The sequence below is a fragment of the Ascaphus truei genome, unplaced genomic scaffold (genome assembly GCF_040206685.1).
Source record: "Ascaphus truei isolate aAscTru1 unplaced genomic scaffold, aAscTru1.hap1 HAP1_SCAFFOLD_1968, whole genome shotgun sequence".
NCBI classification, from domain to species: Eukaryota; Metazoa; Chordata; class Amphibia; order Anura; family Ascaphidae; genus Ascaphus; species Ascaphus truei.
This window is the reverse complement of record NW_027454874.1, coordinates 17,016-36,538: the sequence shown is the minus strand read 5'-3', so window position 1 is coordinate 36,538 and position 19,523 is coordinate 17,016. Positions and strand designations below refer to the sequence as shown.

The 19,523-nt window shown below is 51.1% G+C and overlaps 1 protein-coding gene across 1 annotated transcript in view; it reads left to right on the top strand.

The window, feature by feature from the left end:
* Nucleotides 1-19,523, top strand: part of LOC142477126 (SID1 transmembrane family member 2-like) — a gene marked incomplete at its 3' end in the record, with an annotated part of 50,908 nt that overhangs the window by 18,902 nt on the left and 12,483 nt on the right. Inside the window, exon 7 of the mRNA XM_075582181.1 lies at nucleotides 11,711-11,722. Coding sequence (XP_075438296.1) covers nucleotides 11,711-11,722 — 12 coding nt within the window. The remainder of the gene's footprint in view (nucleotides 1-11,710; nucleotides 11,723-19,523) is intronic.

Sequence of the window (19,523 nt, the reverse complement as noted above, 5' to 3'; positions counted from 1 at the left end):
ATTATCAGGGAGGTGTCTCCCCCAGTCTGTGAGTTCTAATCCCCGGGAATGGGTAACGCAGGATATTATCAGGGAGGTGTCTCCCCCAGTCTGTGAGTTCTAATCCCCGGGAATGGGTAACGCAGGATATTATCAGGGAGGTGTCTCCCCCAGTCTGTGAGTTCTAATCCCCGGGAATGGGTAACGCAGGATATTATCAGGGAGGTGTCTCCCCCAGTCTGTGAGTTCTAATCCCCGGGAATGGGTAACGCAGGATATTATCAGGGAGGTGTCTCCCCCAGTCTGTGAGTTCTAATCCCCGGGAATGGGTAACGCAGGATATTATCAGGGAGGTGTCTCCCCCAGTCTGTGAGTTCTAATCCCCGGGAATGGGTAACGCAGGATATTATCAGGGAGGTGTCTCCCCCAGTCTGTGAGTTCTAATCCCCGGGAATGGGTAACGCAGGATATTATCAGGGAGGTGTCTCCCCCAGTCTGTGAGTTCTAATCCCCGGGAATGGGTAACGCAGGATATTATCAGGGAGGTGTCTCCCCCAGTCTGTGAGTTCTAATCCCCGGGAATGGGTAACGCAGGATATTATCAGGGAGGTGTCTCCCCCAGTCTGAGAGTTCTAATCCCCGGGAATAGGTAACGTAGGATATTATCAGGGAGGTGTCTCCCCCAGTCTGTGAGTTCTAATCCCCGGGAATGGGTAACGCAGGATATTATCAGGGAGGTGTCTCCCCCAGTCTGTGAGTTCTAATCCCCGGGAATGGGTAACGCAGGATATTATCAGGGAGGTGTCTCCCCCAGTCTGTGAGTTCTAATCCCCGGGAATGGGTAACACAGGATATTATCAGGGAGGTGTCTCCCCCAGTCTGTGAGTTCTAATCCCCGGGAATGGGTAACGCAGGATATTATCAGGGAGGTGTCTCCCCCAGTCTGTGAGTTCTAATCCCTGGGAATGGGTAACACAGGATATTATCAGGGAGGTGTCTTCCCCAGTCTGTGAGTTCTAATCCCTGGGAATGGGTAACGCAGGATATTATCAGGGAGGTGTCTCCCCCAGTCTGAGAGTTCTAATCCCCGGGAATGGGTAACGCAGGATATTATCAGGGAGGTGTCTCCCCCAGTCTGTGAGTTCTAATCCCCGGGAATAGGTAACGTAGGATATTATCAGGGAGGTGTCTCCCCCAGTCTGTGAGTTCTAATCCCTGGGAATTGGTAACGCAGGATATTATCAGGGAGGTGTCTCCCCCAGTCTGTGAGTTCTAATCCCCGGGAATGGGTAACGCAGGATATTATCAGGGAGGTGTCTCCCCCAGTCTGTGAGTTCTAATCCCCGGGAATGGGTAACGCAGGATATTATCAGGGAGGTGTCTCCCCCAGTCTGTGAGTTCTAATCCCCGGGAATTGGTAACACAGGATATTATCAGGGAGGTGTCTCCCCCAGTCTGTGAGTTCTAATCCCCGGGAATGGGTAACACAGGATATTATCAGGGAGGTGTCTCCCCCAGTCTATGAATTCTAATCCCCGGGAATGGGTAACGCAGGATATTATCAGGGAGGTGTCTCCCCCAGTCTGTGAGTTGTAATCCCCGGGAATGGGTAACGCAGGATATTATCAGGGAGGTGTCTCCCCCAGTCTGTGAGTTCTAATCCCCGGGAATGGGTAACGCAGGATATTATCAGGGAGGTGTCTCCCCCAGTCTGTGAGTTCTAATCCCCGGGAATGGGTAACGCAGGATATTATCAGGGAGGTGTCTCCCCCAGTCTGTGAGTTCTAATCCCTGGGAATGGGTAACGCAGGATATTATCAGGGAGGTGTCTCCCCCAGTCTGTGAGTTCTAATCCCCGGGAATGGGTAACGCAGGATATTATCAGGGAGGTGTCTCCCCCAATCTGTGAGTTCTAATCCCCAGGAATGGGTAACGCAGGATATTATCAGGGAGGTGTCTCCCCCAGTCTGTGAGTTCTAATCCCTGGGAATGGGTAACGCAGGATATTATCAGGGAGGTGTCTCCCCCAGTCTGTGAGTTCTAATCCCCGGGAATGGGTAACGCAGGATATTATCAGGGAGGTGTCTCCCCCAGTCTGTGAGTTCTAATCCCTGGGAATTGGTAACGCAGGATATTATCAGGGAGGTGTCTCCCCCAGTCTATGAGTTCTAATCCCCGGGAATGGGTAACACAGGATATTATCAGGGAGGTGTCTCCCCCAGTCTGTGAGTTCTAATCCCCGGGAATGGGTAACGCAAGATATTATCAGGGAGGTGTCTCCCCCAGTCTGTGAGTTCTAATCCCCGGGAATGGGTAACGCAGGATATTATCAGGGAGGTGTCTCCCCCAGTCTGAGAGTTCTAATCCCCGGGAATGGGTAACGCAGGATATTATCAGGGAGGTGTCTCCCCCAGTCTGTGAGTACTAATCCCCGGGAATGGGTAACGCAGGATATTATCAGGGAGGTGTCTCCCCCAGTCTGAGAGTTCTAATCCCCGGGAATGGGTAACGCAGGATATTATCAGGGAGGTGTCTCCCCCAGTCTGTGAGTTCTAATCCCCGGGAATGGGTAACGCAGGATATTATCAGGGAGGTGTCTCCCCCAGTCTGTAAATTCTAATCCCCGGGAATGGGTAACGCAGGATATTATCAGGGAGGTGTCTCCCCCAGTCTGTGAGTTCAAATCCCGGGAATGGGTAACACAGGATATTATCAGGGAGGTGTCTCCCCCAGTCTGTGAGTTCAAATCCCGGGAATGGGTAACGCAGGATATTATCAGGGAGGTGTCTCCCCCAGTCTGTGAGTTCTAATCCCCGGGAAGGGAATGGGTAACGCAGGATATTATCAGGGAGGTGTCTCCCCCAGTCTGTGAGTTCTAATCCCCGGGAAGGGAATGGGTAATGCAGGATATTATCAGGGAGGTGTCTCCCCCAGTCTGTGAGTTCTAATCCCCGGGAATGGGTAACGCAGGATATTATCAGGGAGGTGTCTCCCCCAGTCTGTGAGTTCTAATCCCCGGGAATGGGTAACGCAGGATATTATCAGGGAGGTGTCTCCCCCAGTCTGTGAGTTCTAATCCCCGGGAATGGGTAACGCAAGATATTATCAGGGAGGTGTCTCCCCCAGTCTGAGAGTTCGAATCCCCGGGAAGGGAATGGTAACGCAGGATATTATCAGGGAGGTGTCTCCCCCAGTCTGTGAGTTCTAATCCCCGGGAATGGGTAACGCAGGATATTATCAGGGAGGTGTCTCCCCCAGTCTGTGAGTTCTAATCCCCGGGAATGGGTAACGCAGGATATTATCAGGGAGGTGTCTCCCCCAGTCTGTGAGTTCTAATCCCTGGGAATGGGTAACGCAGGATATTATCAGGGAGGTGTCTCCCCCAGTCTGTGAGTTCTAATCCCCGGGAATGGGTAACGCAGGATATTATCAGGGAGGTGTCTCCCCCAGTCTGTGAGTTCTAATCTCCGGGAATGGGTAACGCAGGATATTATCAGGGAGGTGTCTCCCCCAGTCTGTGAGTTCTAATCCCCGGGAATGGGTAACGCAAGATATTATCAGGGAGGTGTCTCCCCCAGTCTGTGAGTTCTAATCCCCGGGAATGGGTAACGCAGGATATTATCAGGGAGGTGTCTCCCCCAGTCTGAGAGTTCTAATCCCCGGGAATGGGTAACGCAGGATATTATCAGGGAGGTGTCTCCCCCAGTCTGTGAGTTCTAATCCCCGGGAATGGGTAACGCAGGATATTATCAGGGAGGTGTCTCCCCCAGTCTGTAAATTCTAATCCCCGGGAATGGGTAACGCAGGATATTATCAGGGAGGTGTCTCCCCCAGTCTGTGAGTTCAAATCCCGGGAATGGGTAACACAGGATATTATCAGGGAGGTGTCTCCCCCAGTCTGTGAGTTCTAATCCCCGGGAAGGGAATGGGTAACGCAGGATATTATCAGGGAGGTGTCTCCCCCAGTCTGTGAGTTCAAATCCCGGGAATGGGTAACGCAGGATATTATCAGGGAGGTGTCTCCCCCAGTCTGTGAGTTCTAATCCCCGGGAATGGGTAACGCAGGATATTATCAGGAAGGTGTCTCCCCCAGTCTGTGAGTTCTAATCCCCGGGAATAGGTAACGTAGGATATTATCAGGGAGGTGTCTCCCCCAGTCTGTGAGTTCTAATCCCCGGGAATGGGTAACGCAGGATATTATCAGGGAGGTGTCTCCCCCAGTCTGTGAGTTCTAATCCCCGGGAATGGGTAACGCAGGATATTATCAGGGAGGTGTCTCCCCCAGTCTGTGAGTTCTAATCCCCGGGAATGGGTAACGCAGGATATTATCAGGGAGGTGTCTCCCCCAGTCTGTGAGTTCTAATCCCCAGGAAGGGAATGGGTTACACAGGATATTATCAGGGAGGTGTCTCCCCCAGTCTGTGAGTTCGAATCCCTGGGAATGGGTAACGCAGGATATTATCAGGGAGGTGTCTCCCCCAGTCTGTGAGTTCTAATCCCTGGGAATGGGTAACAGGATATTATCAGGGAGGTGTCTCCCCCAGTCTGTGAGTTCTAATCCCCGGGAATGGGTAACGCAGGATATTATCAGGGAGGTGTCTCCCCCAGTCTGTGAGTTCTAATCCCCGGGAATGGGTAACGCAGGATATTATCAGGGAGGTGTCTCCCCCAGTCTGTGAGTTCTAATCCCCGGGAATGGGTAACGCAGGATATTATCAGGGAGGTGTCTCCCCCAGTCTGTGAGTTCTAATCCCCGGGAATGGGTAACACAGGATATTATCAGGGAGGTGTCTCCCCCACTCTGTGAGTTCTAATCCCCGGGAATTGGTAACACAGGATATTATCAGGGAGGTGTCTCCCCCAGTCTGTGAGTTCTAATCCCCGGGAATGGGTAACGCAGGATATTATCAGGGAGGTGTCTCCCCCAGTCTGTGAGTTCTAATCCCTGGGAATGGGTAACGCAGGATATTATCAGGGAGGTGTCTCCCCCAGTCTGTGAGTTCTAATCCCTGGGAATGGGTAACGCAGGATATTATCAGGGAGGTGTCTCCCCCAGTCTGTGAGTTCTAATCTCCGGGAATGGGTAACGCAGGATATTATCAGGGAGGTGTCTCCCCCAGTCTGTGAGTTCTAATCCCCGGGAATGGGTAACGCAGGATATTATCAGGGAGGTGTCTCCCCCAGTCTGTGAGTTCTAATCCCCGGGAATGGGTAACGCAGGATATTATCAGGGAGGTGTCTCCCCCAGTCTGTGAGTACTAATCCCCGGGAATGGGTAACGCAGGATATTATCAGGGAGGTGTCTCCCCCAGTCTGAGAGTTCTAATCCCCGGGAATGGGTAACGCAGGATATTATCAGGGAGGTGTCTCCCCCAGTCTGTGAGTTCTAATCCCCGGGAATGGGTAACGCAGGATATTATCAGGGAGGTGTCTCCCCCAGTCTGTAAATTCTAATCCCCGGGAATGGGTAACGCAGGATATTATCAGGGAGGTGTCTCCCCCAGTCTGTGAGTTCAAATCCCGGGAATGGGTAACACAGGATATTATCAGGGAGGTGTCTCCCCCAGTCTGTGAGTTCAAATCCCGGGAATGGGTAACGCAGGATATTATCAGGGAGGTGTCTCCCCCAGTCTGTGAGTTCTAATCCCCGGGAAGGGAATGGGTAACGCAGGATATTATCAGGGAGGTGTCTCCCCCAGTCTGTGAGTTCTAATCCCCGGGAAGGGAATGGGTAATGCAGGATATTATCAGGGAGGTGTCTCCCCCAGTCTGTGAGTTCTAATCCCCGGGAATGGGTAACGCAGGATATTATCAGGGAGGTGTCTCCCCCAGTCTGTGAGTTCTAATCCCCGGGAATGGGTAACGCAGGATATTATCAGGGAGGTGTCTCCCCCAGTCTGTGAGTTCTAATCCCTGGGAATGGGTAACGCAGGATATTATCAGGGAGGTGTCTCCCCCAGTCTGTGAGTTCTAATCCCCGGGAATGGGTAACGCAGGATATTATCAGGGAGGTGTCTCCCCCAGTCTGTGAGTTCTAATCTCCGGGAATGGGTAACGCAGGATATTATCAGGGAGGTGTCTCCCCCAGTCTGTGAGTTCTAATCCCCGGGAATGGGTAACGCAAGATATTATCAGGGAGGTGTCTCCCCCAGTCTGTGAGTTCTAATCCCCGGGAATGGGTAACGCAGGATATTATCAGGGAGGTGTCTCCCCCAGTCTGAGAGTTCTAATCCCCGGGAATGGGTAACGCAGGATATTATCAGGGAGGTGTCTCCCCCAGTCTGTGAGTTCTAATCCCCGGGAATGGGTAACGCAGGATATTATCAGGGAGGTGTCTCCCCCAGTCTGTAAATTCTAATCCCCGGGAATGGGTAACGCAGGATATTATCAGGGAGGTGTCTCCCCCAGTCTGTGAGTTCAAATCCCGGGAATGGGTAACACAGGATATTATCAGGGAGGTGTCTCCCCCAGTCTGTGAGTTCTAATCCCCGGGAAGGGAATGGGTAACGCAGGATATTATCAGGGAGGTGTCTCCCCCAGTCTGTGAGTTCAAATCCCGGGAATGGGTAACGCAGGATATTATCAGGGAGGTGTCTCCCCCAGTCTGTGAGTTCTAATCCCCGGGAATGGGTAACGCAGGATATTATCAGGAAGGTGTCTCCCCCAGTCTGTGAGTTCTAATCCCCGGGAATAGGTAACGTAGGATATTATCAGGGAGGTGTCTCCCCCAGTCTGTGAGTTCTAATCCCCGGGAATGGGTAACGCAGGATATTATCAGGGAGGTGTCTCCCCCAGTCTGTGAGTTCTAATCCCCGGGAATGGGTAACGCAGGATATTATCAGGGAGGTGTCTCCCCCAGTCTGTGAGTTCTAATCCCCGGGAATGGGTAACGCAGGATATTATCAGGGAGGTGTCTCCCCCAGTCTGTGAGTTCTAATCCCCAGGAAGGGAATGGGTTACACAGGATATTATCAGGGAGGTGTCTCCCCCAGTCTGTGAGTTCGAATCCCTGGGAATGGGTAACGCAGGATATTATCAGGGAGGTGTCTCCCCCAGTCTGTGAGTTCTAATCCCTGGGAATGGGTAACAGGATATTATCAGGGAGGTGTCTCCCCCAGTCTGTGAGTTCTAATCCCCGGGAATGGGTAACGCAGGATATTATCAGGGAGGTGTCTCCCCCAGTCTGTGAGTTCTAATCCCCGGGAATGGGTAACGCAGGATATTATCAGGGAGGTGTCTCCCCCAGTCTGTGAGTTCTAATCCCCGGGAATGGGTAACGCAGGATATTATCAGGGAGGTGTCTCCCCCAGTCTGTGAGTTCTAATCCCCGGGAATGGGTAACACAGGATATTATCAGGGAGGTGTCTCCCCCAGTCTGTGAGTTCTAATCCCCGGAAATTGGTAACACAGGATATTATCAGGGAGGTGTCTCCCCCAGTCTGTGAGTTCTAATCCCCGGGAATGGGTAACGCAGGATATTATCAGGGAGGTGTCTCCCCCAGTCTGTGAGTTCTAATCCCTGGGAATGGGTAACGCAGGATATTATCAGGGAGGTGTCTCCCCCAGTCTGTGAGTTCTAATCCCTGGGAATGGGTAACGCAGGATATTATCAGGGAGGTGTCTCCCCCAGTCTGTGAGTTCTAATCTCCGGGAATGGGTAACGCAGGATATTATCAGGGAGGTGTCTCCCCCAGTCTGTGAGTTCTAATCCCCGGGAATGGGTAACGCAGGATATTATCAGGGAGGTGTCTCCCCCAGTCTGTGAGTTCTAATCCCCGGGAATGGGTAACGCAGGATATTATCAGGGAGGTGTCTCCCCCAGTCTGTGAGTTCTAATCCCTGGGAATTGGTAACACAGGATATTATCAGGGAGGTGTCTCCCCCAGTCTGAGAGTTCGAATCCCCGGGAAGGGAATGGGTAACGCAGGATATTATCAGGGAGGTGTCTCCCCCAGTCTGTGAGTTCTAATCCCCGGGAATGGGTAACGCAGGATATTATCAGGGAGGTGTCTCCCCCAGTCTGTGAGTTCTAATCCCCGGGAATGGGTAACGCAGGATATTATCAGGGAGGTGTCTCCCCCAGTCTATGAATTCTAATCCCCGGGAATGGGTAACGCAGGATATTATCAGGGAGGTGTCTCCCCCAGTCTGTGAGTTCTAATCCCCGGGAATGGGTAACGCAGGATATTATCAGGGAGGTGTCTCCCCCAGTCTGTGAGTTCTAATCCCTGGGAATGGGTAACGCAGGATATTATCAGGGAGGTGTCTCCCCCAGTCTGTGAGTTCTAATCCCTGGGAATGGGTAACGCAGGATATTATCAGGGAGGTGACTCCCCCAGTCTGTGAGTTCTAATCCCCGGGAATGGGTAACGCAGGATATTATCAGGGAGGTGTCTCCCCCAGTCTGAGAGTTCTAATCCCCGGGAATGGGTAACGCAGGATATTATCAGGGAGGTGTCTCCCCCAGTCTGTGAGTTCTAATCCCCGGGAATGGGTAACGCAGGATATTATCAGGGAGGTGACTCCCCCAGTCTGTGAGTTCTATCCCTGGGAATGGGTAACACAGGATATTATCAGGGAGGTGTCTCCCCCAGTCTGTGAGTTCTAATCCCTGGGAATGGGTAACGCAGGATATTATCAGGGAGGTGTCTCCCCCAGTCTGTGAGTTCTAATCCCCGGGAATGGGTAACGCAGGATATTATCAGGGAGGTGTCTCCCCCAGTCTGTGAGTTCTAATCCCCGGGAATGGGTAACGCAGGATATTATCAGGGAGGTGTCTCCCCCAGTCTGTGAGTTCTAATCCCTGGGAATGGGTAACGCAGGATATTATCAGGGAGGTGTCTCCCCCAGTCTGTGAGTTCTAATCCCTGGGAATGGGTAACGCAGGATATTATCAGGGAGGTGTCTCCCCCAGTCTGTGAGTTCTAATCCCTGGGAATGGGTAACGCAGGATATTATCAGGGAGGTGTCTCCCCCAGTCTGTGAGTTCTAATCCCTGGGAATGGGTAACGCAGGATATTATCAGGGAGGTGTCTCCCCCGGTCTGTGAGTTCTAATCCCTGGGAATGGGTAACGCAGGATATTATCAGGGAGGTGTCTCCCCCGGTCTGTGAGTTCTAATCCCTGGGAATGGGTAACGCAGGATATTATCAGGGAGGTGTCTCCCCCGGTCTGTGAGTTCTAATCTCCGGGAATGGGTAACGCAGGATATTATCAGGGAGGTGTCTCCCCCAGTCTGTGAGTTCTAATCCCCGGGAATGGGTAACGCAGGATATTATCAGGGAGGTGTCTCCCCCAGTCTGTGAGTTCTAATCCCCGGGAATGGGTAACGCAGGATATTATCAGGGAGGTGTCTCCCCCAGTCTGTGAGTTCTAATCCCCGGGAATGGGTAACGCAGGATATTATCAGGGAGGTGTCTCCCCCAGTCTGTGAGTTCTAATCCCCGGGAATGGGTAACGCAGGATATTATCAGGGAGGTGTCTCCCCCAGTCTGTGAGTTCTAATCCCCGGGAATGGGTAACACAGGATATTATCAGGGAGGTGTCTCCCCCAGTCTGTGAGTTCTAATCCCCGGGAATGGGTAATGCAGGATATTATCAGGGAGGTGTCTCCCCCAGTCTGTGAGTTCTTATCTCTGGGAATGGGTAACGCAGGATATTATCAGGAAGGTGTCTCCCCCAGTCTGTGAGTTCTAATCCCTGGGAATGGGTAACGCAGGATATTATCAGGAAGGTGTCTCCCCCAGTCTGTGAGTTCTAATCTCCGGGAATGGGTAACGCAGGATATTATCAGGGAGGTGTCTCCCCCAGTCTGTGAGTTCTAATCCCCGGGAATGGGTAACGCAGGATATTATCAGGGAGGTGTCTCCCCCAGTCTGTGAGTTCTAATCTCTGGGAATGGGTAACGCAGGATATTATCAGGAAGGTGTCTCCCCCAGTCTGTGAGTTCTAATCCCTGGGAATGGGTAACGCAGGATATTATCAGGGAGGTGTCTCCCCCAGTCTGTGAGTTCGAATCCCTGGGAATTGGTAACACAGGATATTATCAGGGAGGTGTCTCCCCCAGTCTGTGAGTTCTAATCCCCGGGAATGGGTAACGCAGGATATTATCAGGGAGGTGTCTCCCCCAGTCTGTGAGTTCTAATCCCCGGGAATGGGTAACGCAGGATATTATCAGGGAGGTGTCTCCCCCAGTCTGTGAGTTCTAATCCCCGGGAATGGATAACGCAGGATATTATCAGGGAGGTGTCTCCCCCAATCTGTGAGTTCTAATCCCCAGGAAGGGAATGGGTAACACAGGATATTATCAGGGAGGTGTCTCCCCCAGTCTGTGAGTTCGAATCCCTGGGAATGGGTAACGCAGGATATTATCAGGGAGGTGTCTCCCCCAGTCTGTGAGTTCTAATCCCTGGGAATGGGTAACAGGATATTATCAGGGAGGTGTCTCCCCCAGTCTGTGAGTTCTAATCTCCGGGAATGGGTAACGCAGGATATTATCAGTGAGGTGTCTCCCCCAGTCTGTGAGTTCTAATCCCCGGGAATGGGTAACGCAGGATATTATCAGGGAGGTGTCTCCCCCAGTCTGTGAGTTCTAATCCCCGGGAATGGGTAACACAGGATATTATCAGGGAGGTGTCTCCCCCAGTCTGTGAGTTCTAATCCCCGGGAATTGGTAACACAGGATATTATCAGGGAGGTGTCTCCCCCAGTCTGAGTTCTAATCCCCGGGAATGGGTAACACAGGATATTATCAGGGAGGTGTCTCCCCCAGTCTGTGAGTTCTAATCCCCGGGAATGGGTAACGCAGGATATTATCAGGGAGGTGTCTCCCCCAGTCTGTGAGTTCTAATCTCCGGGAATGGGTAACGCAGGATATTATCAGGGAGGTGTCTCCCCCAGTCTGTGAGTTCTAATCCCTGGGAATGGGTAACACAGGATATTATCAGGGAGGTGTCTCCCCCAGTCTGTGAGTTCTAATCTCCGGGAATGGGTAACGTAGGATATTACAGGGAGGTGTCTCCCCCAGTCTGTGAGTTCTAATCCCTGGGAATGGGTAACACAGGATATTATCAGGGAGGTGTCTCCCCCAGTCTGTGAGTTCTAATCCCCGGGAATGGGTAACGCAGGATATTATCAGGGAGGTGTCTCCCCCAGTCTGTGAGTTCTAATCTCCGTGAATGGGTAACGCAGGATATTATCAGGGAGGTGTCTCCCCCAGTCTGTGAGTTCTAATCTCTGGGAATGGGTAACGCAGGATATTATCAGGGAGGTGTCTCCCCCAGTCTGTGAGTTCTAATCCCCGGGAATGGGTAACGCAGGATATTATCAGGGAGGTGTCTCCCACAGTCTGTGAGTTCTAATCCCCGGGAATGGGTAACGCAGGATATTATCAGGGAGGTGTCTCCCCCAGTCTGTGAGTTCTAATCCCTGGGAATTGGTAACGCAGGATATTATCAGGGAGGTGTCTCCCCCAGTCTGTGAGTTCTAATCCCCGGGAATGGGTAACGCAGGATATTATCAGGGAGGTGTCTCCCCCAGTCTGTGAGTTCTAATCCCTGGGAATTGGTAACACAGGATATTATCACAGATTTTTAGGATTCATTTAAATGTTCTCATAATGAAAATGATAAAGATGTGGTCGCTTTATAATGTGACTTAGATATAATTAGTGATATAATTAGTGCTAATTAATTTTCTCTCTCTGCCCTCTGAATGTTGCTGGCATCTCCAGCCTCCTTACTTGGTAAGATTGATACTTGGGTGTGGGGAAACATGTGAAGGGGTAACAAATTACTAACAAAGCAGCGTGCGTGGTAGCTTTTTAACACCCTCTGCAAATAAACATGCTGCAAATGTATATTGGTGTTGAGCATCATACTGCCCATCATAAGCGTCAGTGCCCTACTAAATCCCGTCCTCTTATCTGCACCAGTGGTGGTTGCTTTGCATGCGATTTGTGTACACGGATCCGCCACGCATGAAGTGGTTCTTTCCTTGGGCTGGGGTCCGTTTTCATCATGTGGGGGTCTGTGTGTCAGTGGTGCAGTTCTATGGGGTAATAGGAGGAGTTATAGGGAGGGGTTATATGGGGTAATAGGAGGAGTTATAGGGAGGGTTATATAGGGTAATAGGAGGAGTTATAGAGAGCGGTTATATTGTATTGTATGTCTTTATTTATATAGCGCCATTAATGTACATAGCGCTTCACAGTAGTAATACACGTGGTAATCAAATAAATAACAGACAATATAAATAACAGATCATGGGAATAAGTGCTTTAGACATAAAAATAACATTTAGGAAGAGGAGTCCCTGCCCTCAGGAGCTTACAGTCTAATTGGTAGGTAGGGAGAACGTACAGAGACAGTAGGAGGGAGTTCAGGTAAGTGCATCTGCAGGGGGCCAATCTTTATGTATCATGTGTTCAGAATATCCACAGTGCTATTCACATGCTTCTTTTGCAAGTGTGTCTTAAGGTGGGGCTTAAAGGTGGCTAGAGAGGGTGCTAGTCGGGTACTGAGGGGAAGGGCATTCCAGAGGTGTGGGGCAGTCAGTGAAAAAAGGTTTAAGGCTGGAGAGGGCTTTAGATACAAAGGGGGTAGAAAGAAGACATCCTTGAGAAGAACGCAAGAGTCTGGATGGTGCATATCGAGAAATTAGGGCTGAGATGTAAGGAGGGGCAGAAGAGTGTAAAGCTTTAAAAGTGAGGAGAAGAATGGAGTGTGAGATGCGGGATTTGATCGGAAGCCAGGAGAGGGATTTCAGTAGGGGAGACGCTGAGACAGATCTAGGAAAGAGTAGAGTGATTCTGGCAACAGCGTTTAGGATAGATTGTAAGGGAGACAGGTGAGAGGCAGGAAGGCCAGACAGCAGGAGGTCACAGTAATCAAGACGGGAGAGAATGAGGGCCTGAGTCAGAGTTTTAGCCGTCGAGCAACAGAGGAAAGGGCATATCTTAGTTATATTGCGGAGGAAAAAGCGACAGGTTTTAGAAATGTTTTGAATGTGAGGGGCGAATGTGAGAGAGGAGTCGAGTGTGTCCCCTTGGCAGCGTGCTTGGGCTACTGGGTGAATGATCGTAGTTCCAACAGTAATGTGGAAGGAGGTAGTAGGTCCAGGTTTGGGAGGAAGTATGAGGAGCCATGTTGAGTTTAAGGTGGCGGAGGGCCATCCAGGATGATATAGCAGAGACATTCAGAAACTTTGGTTTGTACAGCAGGTGTAAGGTCGGGTGTTGAAAAGTACATTTGTGTGTCGTCTGCATAGAGGTGATAATTAAACCCAAAAGATGTTATTAGGTCACCTAGAGAGAGTGTATACAGAGAAAAGTGAAGAGGACCCAGGACAGAGCCCTGGGGTACCCCACAGAGAGATCAATAGAGGAGGAGGTGGTGTTAGCAGAAGAGACACTGAAAGTATGATGGGAGAGGTAGGATGAGATCCAGGATAGAGCTTTGTTCCGAATACCAAGAGTATGGAGAATGTGAAGGAGAAGAGGGTGGTCCACGGTGTCAAATGCTGCAGAGAGGTCGAGTAGTATGAGCAGAGTGTAATGACCTCTGTCTTTGGCAGCATGGAGGTCGTCAGTTATTTTAGTGAGGGCTGTTTCGGTGGAGTGAGCAGTGCGGAAGCCAGATTGCAGAGGGTCTAGGAGAGAATAGGTGTTGAGAAAATGGAGCAAGCGAGAGAATACAAGACGTTCAAGGAGTTTAGAGCAGTGGTTCCCAAACTTTTTCGGTTCAATGCTCCCTAAGGTGATCAGGATTTTTCCACGGCGCCCAAAGTGAAAACAAAGTTGTATATACATACCTAACAGTTGCAGTGCGCAAGTTGGTGTTTCTCTCACACAGACTCTCACACACACACTCGCACACACACACACTCTCGCACACACACACACACTCGCACACACACACACACTCTTGCACACACACACACACTCTTGCACACACACACTCTTGCACACACACACTCTTGCACACACACACTCTTGCGCACACACACTCTTGCACACACACACTCTTGCACACACACACTCTTGCACACACACACTCTTGCACACACACACTCTCGCACACACACACACTCTCGCACACACACACCCACTCTCGCACACTCTCACACACACACTCTCTCGCACACACACACACACTCTTGCACACACACACACACACTCTCGCACACACACACTCTCGCACACACACACACACTCTCGCACACACACACACACACTCTCGCACACACACACACTCTCGCACACACACACACTCTCGCACACACACACTCTCGCACACACCCACTCTCGCACACACACTCTCGCACACACACACCCACTCTTGCACACTCACACACACACACACACACACACACACACACACACACACACACACACACACACACACACACACATTTGAGCGCCGGTAGCGGCGCGAAATCATCTTTTCCCCGTCTTTGCCACTGTCTGTCGGCTTCCCGCTCCCTGCCGTGCGTGCGGTGCCATTATAGAACGGCTGACTAACATCTGCAAACTAAAATTCTGCGTGCGCGCACGGCGTAGCACACGCCCGGCCTTATAGAACGTGCCCAGGGTTGCTTGTCCAAAAATACTGGACACAATACTAGACCCCCACACCCCCCCGAATACATATAAAAAATACCCCCGCTCCCCCCAATACATTATAAATTTTCCCCCACCTCCCCAATACAAAATATACCACCACCTCCCCCCATCATCTCCTCAGCTCACCCTGGCCCCCATCATCTCAGCTCATCCTTGCCCCCCATCACTGCCCCATCTTATCTCCCCCCCCCCCCCATCACTTTCATCTCCCCAGGCTGGCCCCCATGCCCCTTCTTATCCCCCCCTATCATTTTTATCTCCCCAGGCTGGCCCCCGTGCCCCTTATCTCCCTCCCCCCATCATTTTTATCTCCCCAGGCTGACCCCCATCTTATCCCCCCCCCCATCATTTTCATCTCCCCAGGCTGGCCCCCATCTTATTACCCCCCCCCCCCCCCCATCATTTTCATCTCCCCAGGCTGGCCCCCATGCTCCTTCTTTCCCCCCCCCCCCCCATCATTTTTATCTCCCCAGGCTGGCCCCCATCTTATCCCCCCCCCCCCATCATTTTCATCTCCCCAGGCTGGCCCCCATCTTATTACCCCCCCCCCCCATCATTTTTACCTCCCCAGGCTGGCCCCCATGCCCCATCTTATTCCCCCCCCCCACCATCATTTTTATTTCCCCAGGCTGGCCCCCATGCCCCAATCCCCCCCCCCCCCACCCACACCCCAAAGAAAAAAATGTGTCCTTAGCTTACCTCTGACTCTGCCCCCACTGTTCACTCCTGTCTGCATCCTCGTTAGTAGCTGCTGGCACAAGTGCAGGATGACTGTCTCCGTGCTCGTAGTACCTGCTGCCTCAGACCAGCATGCATCCGCCGCGTACGCCACCCTCCACACGCGCTCTTCCCCTGCCCACACGGGCTCGCGCCCCTGCCCATACGCGCTCTTCCCCTGCCCACACGGGCTCGCGCCCCTGCCCATACGCGCTCTTCCCCTGCCCACACGGGCTCGCGCCCCTGCCCACACGGGCTCGCCCCCCAGCCCACACGGGCTCGCCCCGCCCCCCAGCCCGCCCCCCACACGCGATCGCCTCCCTCCCTCACACGCGATCGCCACGTGGGACAACTAGAGATGGCACGTCGGAGCGGCAGGCACAAGGGACATTGATGAGGGAGGCCATGTGGGACAGTAGATGGTGGCCACGCTTGACATTGAGATTTAAAGATGGCGTTGGGCAAAATGTTTAAGCGGCGACCTACCCGCAAATTTTCAACTGGACAGGCATCAGAATTATCGGCCTGTCCGGTTGAAATCGCGGCGCCCCTCTAGCCAAGCCACGGCGCACCAGGGCGCTGCGGCGCACAGTTTGGGAACCACAGGTTTAGAGGCAAAAGGCAGGAGGGAGACAGGTCGATAGTTAGAAAGACAGGTAGGGTCAAGCTTGCTGTTTTTGAGTAATGGTATGACTGTTGCATGTTTGAAGGAGGATGGAAAGGTTCCAGAGCAGAGGGAGGAGTTAAAAATGTGTGTGAGCGTAGGGATTATAGTAGGAGAAAGAGGTTTTAGGAGATGGGAGGGAATGGGGTCAAGAGGGCAAGTGGTAGAGGGAGAAGAGGAGATCAACAGTGACACATCCTCCTCTGAGACAGTGGAAAAAGAGTCAAGGAAGGCAGGAGGAGAGTTAGGAAGAGGTGTAGGATGGGAGGAAGAAACAGAGGGGATGTTCTGACGTATGGATTCCACCTTTTCCTTAAAATAGTCAGCAAAGTCCTGAGCGGAGATGGAGGAAGGAGAGGCAGCTGAGGGTGGTTTGAGTAGGGAGTCACAGACAGAGAACAGTCGGCGTGGGTTAGACTTGTGCATATTGATTAGTGAAGAAAAGTAGGCTTGTTTAGCTTGCGAGAGGGCAGAGTTGAAACAGGATAGCATAAATTTGTATAAAAGAGAGAAAAGTTGCGCCAAAAGTGGGTTATCCTACTGTTCAGTATGTAGCTTCAGTCTTTGCACAATGCAGTTCCGCAGCCTGAGTCTCTCAGAGGTGATTCACCAACCTCTGTATAGATACTGGTAGAAAAAAGGGGGTCCTCTGGCGCGTTGCTCTGCTTGTGGCTCCACGGCGTTTAAAGCATGTAAAATAAAGGAGAGAAGAGAGGGGACCACAGTAAGGGACCAACACAGTGGTTATACACAGCTCTTCATTTGAATAAGGGGGGGGGAGTGGGGGGGGTTAGAAGATCAGTGGAGGTTGAAAGATACTGCTGTATGAGAGGAGACACACTCACATCAAATGTCTGATATCTTGAGCTGTTGTACTCTTCTCTTTATGTGACTGTATTTGTTGAGGGTGAGGAAAAGCCTCCTGGTATCCTCCTTAGCAAAAAATAGAAGGGAAAAAAATAGTGCAATAAAATTTATTAACAGTTGAAAAAAAGAGATTTAACACTTACAAGCGGCCGATAATTTCAGGCATAGAGAGGAGATGCTGCCAGACTCCACAACGGATCCCTTCCTGGGTTGGGGTGGTTTGTCCTGGCTGTTTCCCTGTTGGCAGATGATTACTGTGTTGGTCTTCACTGTAGGTGGCTGTGCTGAGAATTTCCAAAAGCCCGTGCACAGGCTATGTCCTCCTCAAGCCGCCTACTGAGAGCATGCTGAGGGGTAGGCGGCTTGAGGAGGACATAGCCTGTGCACGGGCTTTTGGAAATTCTCAGCACAGCCACCTACAGTGAAGACCAACACAGTAATCATCTGCCAACAGGGAAACAGCCAGGACAAACCACCCCAACCCAGGAAGGGATCCGTTGTGGAGTCTGGCAGCATCTCCTCTCTATGCCTGAAATTATCGGCCGCTTGTAAGTGTTAAATCTCTTTTTTTCAACTGTTAATAAATTTTATTGCACTATTTTTTTCCCTTCTATTTTTTGCTAAGGAGGATACCAGGAGGCTTTTCCTCACCCTCAACAAATACAGTCACATAAAGAGAAGAGTACAACAGCTCAAGATATCAGACATTTGATGTGAGTGTGTCTCCTCTCATACAGCAGTATCTTTCAACCTCCACTGATCTTCTAACCACCCCCACTCCCCCCCCCCTTATTCAAATGAAGAGCTGTGTATAACCACTGTGTTGGTCCCTTACTGTGGTCCCCTCTCTTCTCTCCTTTATTTTACATGCTTTAAACGCCGTGGAGCCACAAGCAGAGCAACGCGCCAGAGGACCCCCTTTTTTCTACTAGCATAAATTTGTAGTGAAGGAAGTCTGCGAGAGTGTGAGATTTCCTCCAGAGGCGTTCAGAGGAACGAGTGGAGGAACGCAGCATGCGTGTGTGGGAGTTTAGCCAGGGTCTGGGGTTAGAAGGGTGAGTGCAGCAGAGAGAAAGCAGAGCATGTAGATCAAGAGAGGAGGACAAGGCAGAGTTGTAGTTCCTGACCAGGTTGTCAGGGTCTGTAGCAGAGCTGAGAGAGGAGAGGGAGGAGCGTAAAGTGGACTCAAAGTCAGGTAAGTGAATAGAGCGCAGGTTTCTGCAGAACCGGGGGGTAGACGGAGGTGGAGAAGGGGAGAAGCGAGATAGAGAGAATGAGATGAGGTGATGGTCAGAGAGAGGAAAAGGGGAAATGGAGAAATCGGAGAGAGAGAAGTTTTTTAGTGAAAACCAGGTCTAAGTAGTGGCCATCCTTGTGGGTGCTGGCTGCAGTCCACTGTTGAAGGCCAAAAGAAGAGGTTAGAGAAAGAAAGCGGGAAGCCCAATGGAGAGAGGGTTTATCAATGTGGCAATTGAAGTCCCCAAGGAGAAGAACAGGGGAGTCTGAGGAGAGAAAGAAAGAGAGCCAGGATTAAAAGTGAGAGAGAAAGGCAGAAGGGGGATAAGTAGAGGTAGGTGGGCGATAGATGACCGCCACAGGAGGCGTTATAGGGAGGGGTTATATGGGATAATAGGAGGAGTTATAGGATGGGGTAGTAGGAGGCGTTATAGGGAGGAGTTATATGGGGTAAGAGGAGGGGTTGCACTTTATTTAAAACCAGAGACAACATGAAACAGAGCTCAGTGCTACATCAATTGACACAAATACACGGTACACTGCAGTGGAAGCGCTGTATGCTGGGCGATAATGGGGAAAGATAGGGTTGCAGACCTGTCTAAGACATGCAAATGAACATACAGTAATATTTACAGTTGCTTTATGCTTTACTGTGGAGGGTTTTTGTCACTTTTTTTACCCACCATAACCTTAATGACAGTGGTGATTACCTAGTCTATAGTCTCAAAACCAGCTTAGCCATTACAACCAACCTCACACCGATGATACCCATCAAGGTTGAAACATGTCTGTGAGTGGGTTTAATGGCTTTGCATCTCATCCCAGCCTCTGTCTAAAAGCTGTGTTTAAAACAGCGTGCTCATTTGCATGTCATTTCCCAGAATCCCTTGCTGCAGTGGAAGCGCTGTATGCTGGGCGATAATGGGGAAAGACAGGGTTGCAGACCTGTCTAAGACATGCAAATGAACATACAGTAATATTTACAGTTGATATATATATATATATATATATATATATATATATATATATAGTTTTAAATATATATTGCCATGCTCAGTAGCACTCCTCTTTGACACTTATACGCATATATATATATGTTGTGGTTATTTTGGGGGTTCAATATGAGCTTGTAGGGGTTGCACTTTATTCCTCCCCAGCCCCGTGACTCTCCCTCTCCCAGCCCTAAGTGACTCCCCCAGCCCCCTGTGACTTTCCCTTCCACATCCCCATGTGACTCTCCCTCCCAGCCCTGTGACTCTCCCTCCCCAGCCCCGTGACTCTCCCTTCCCCAGCCCCGTGACTCTCCCTCCCCCAGCCCCCTGTGACTCTCCCTCCCCCAGCCCCCTGTGACTCTCCCTTCCACATCCCCATGTGACTCTCCCTCCCCCAGCCCCCGGACTCTCCCTCCCCCAGCCCCCGGACTCTCCCTCCCCCAGCCCC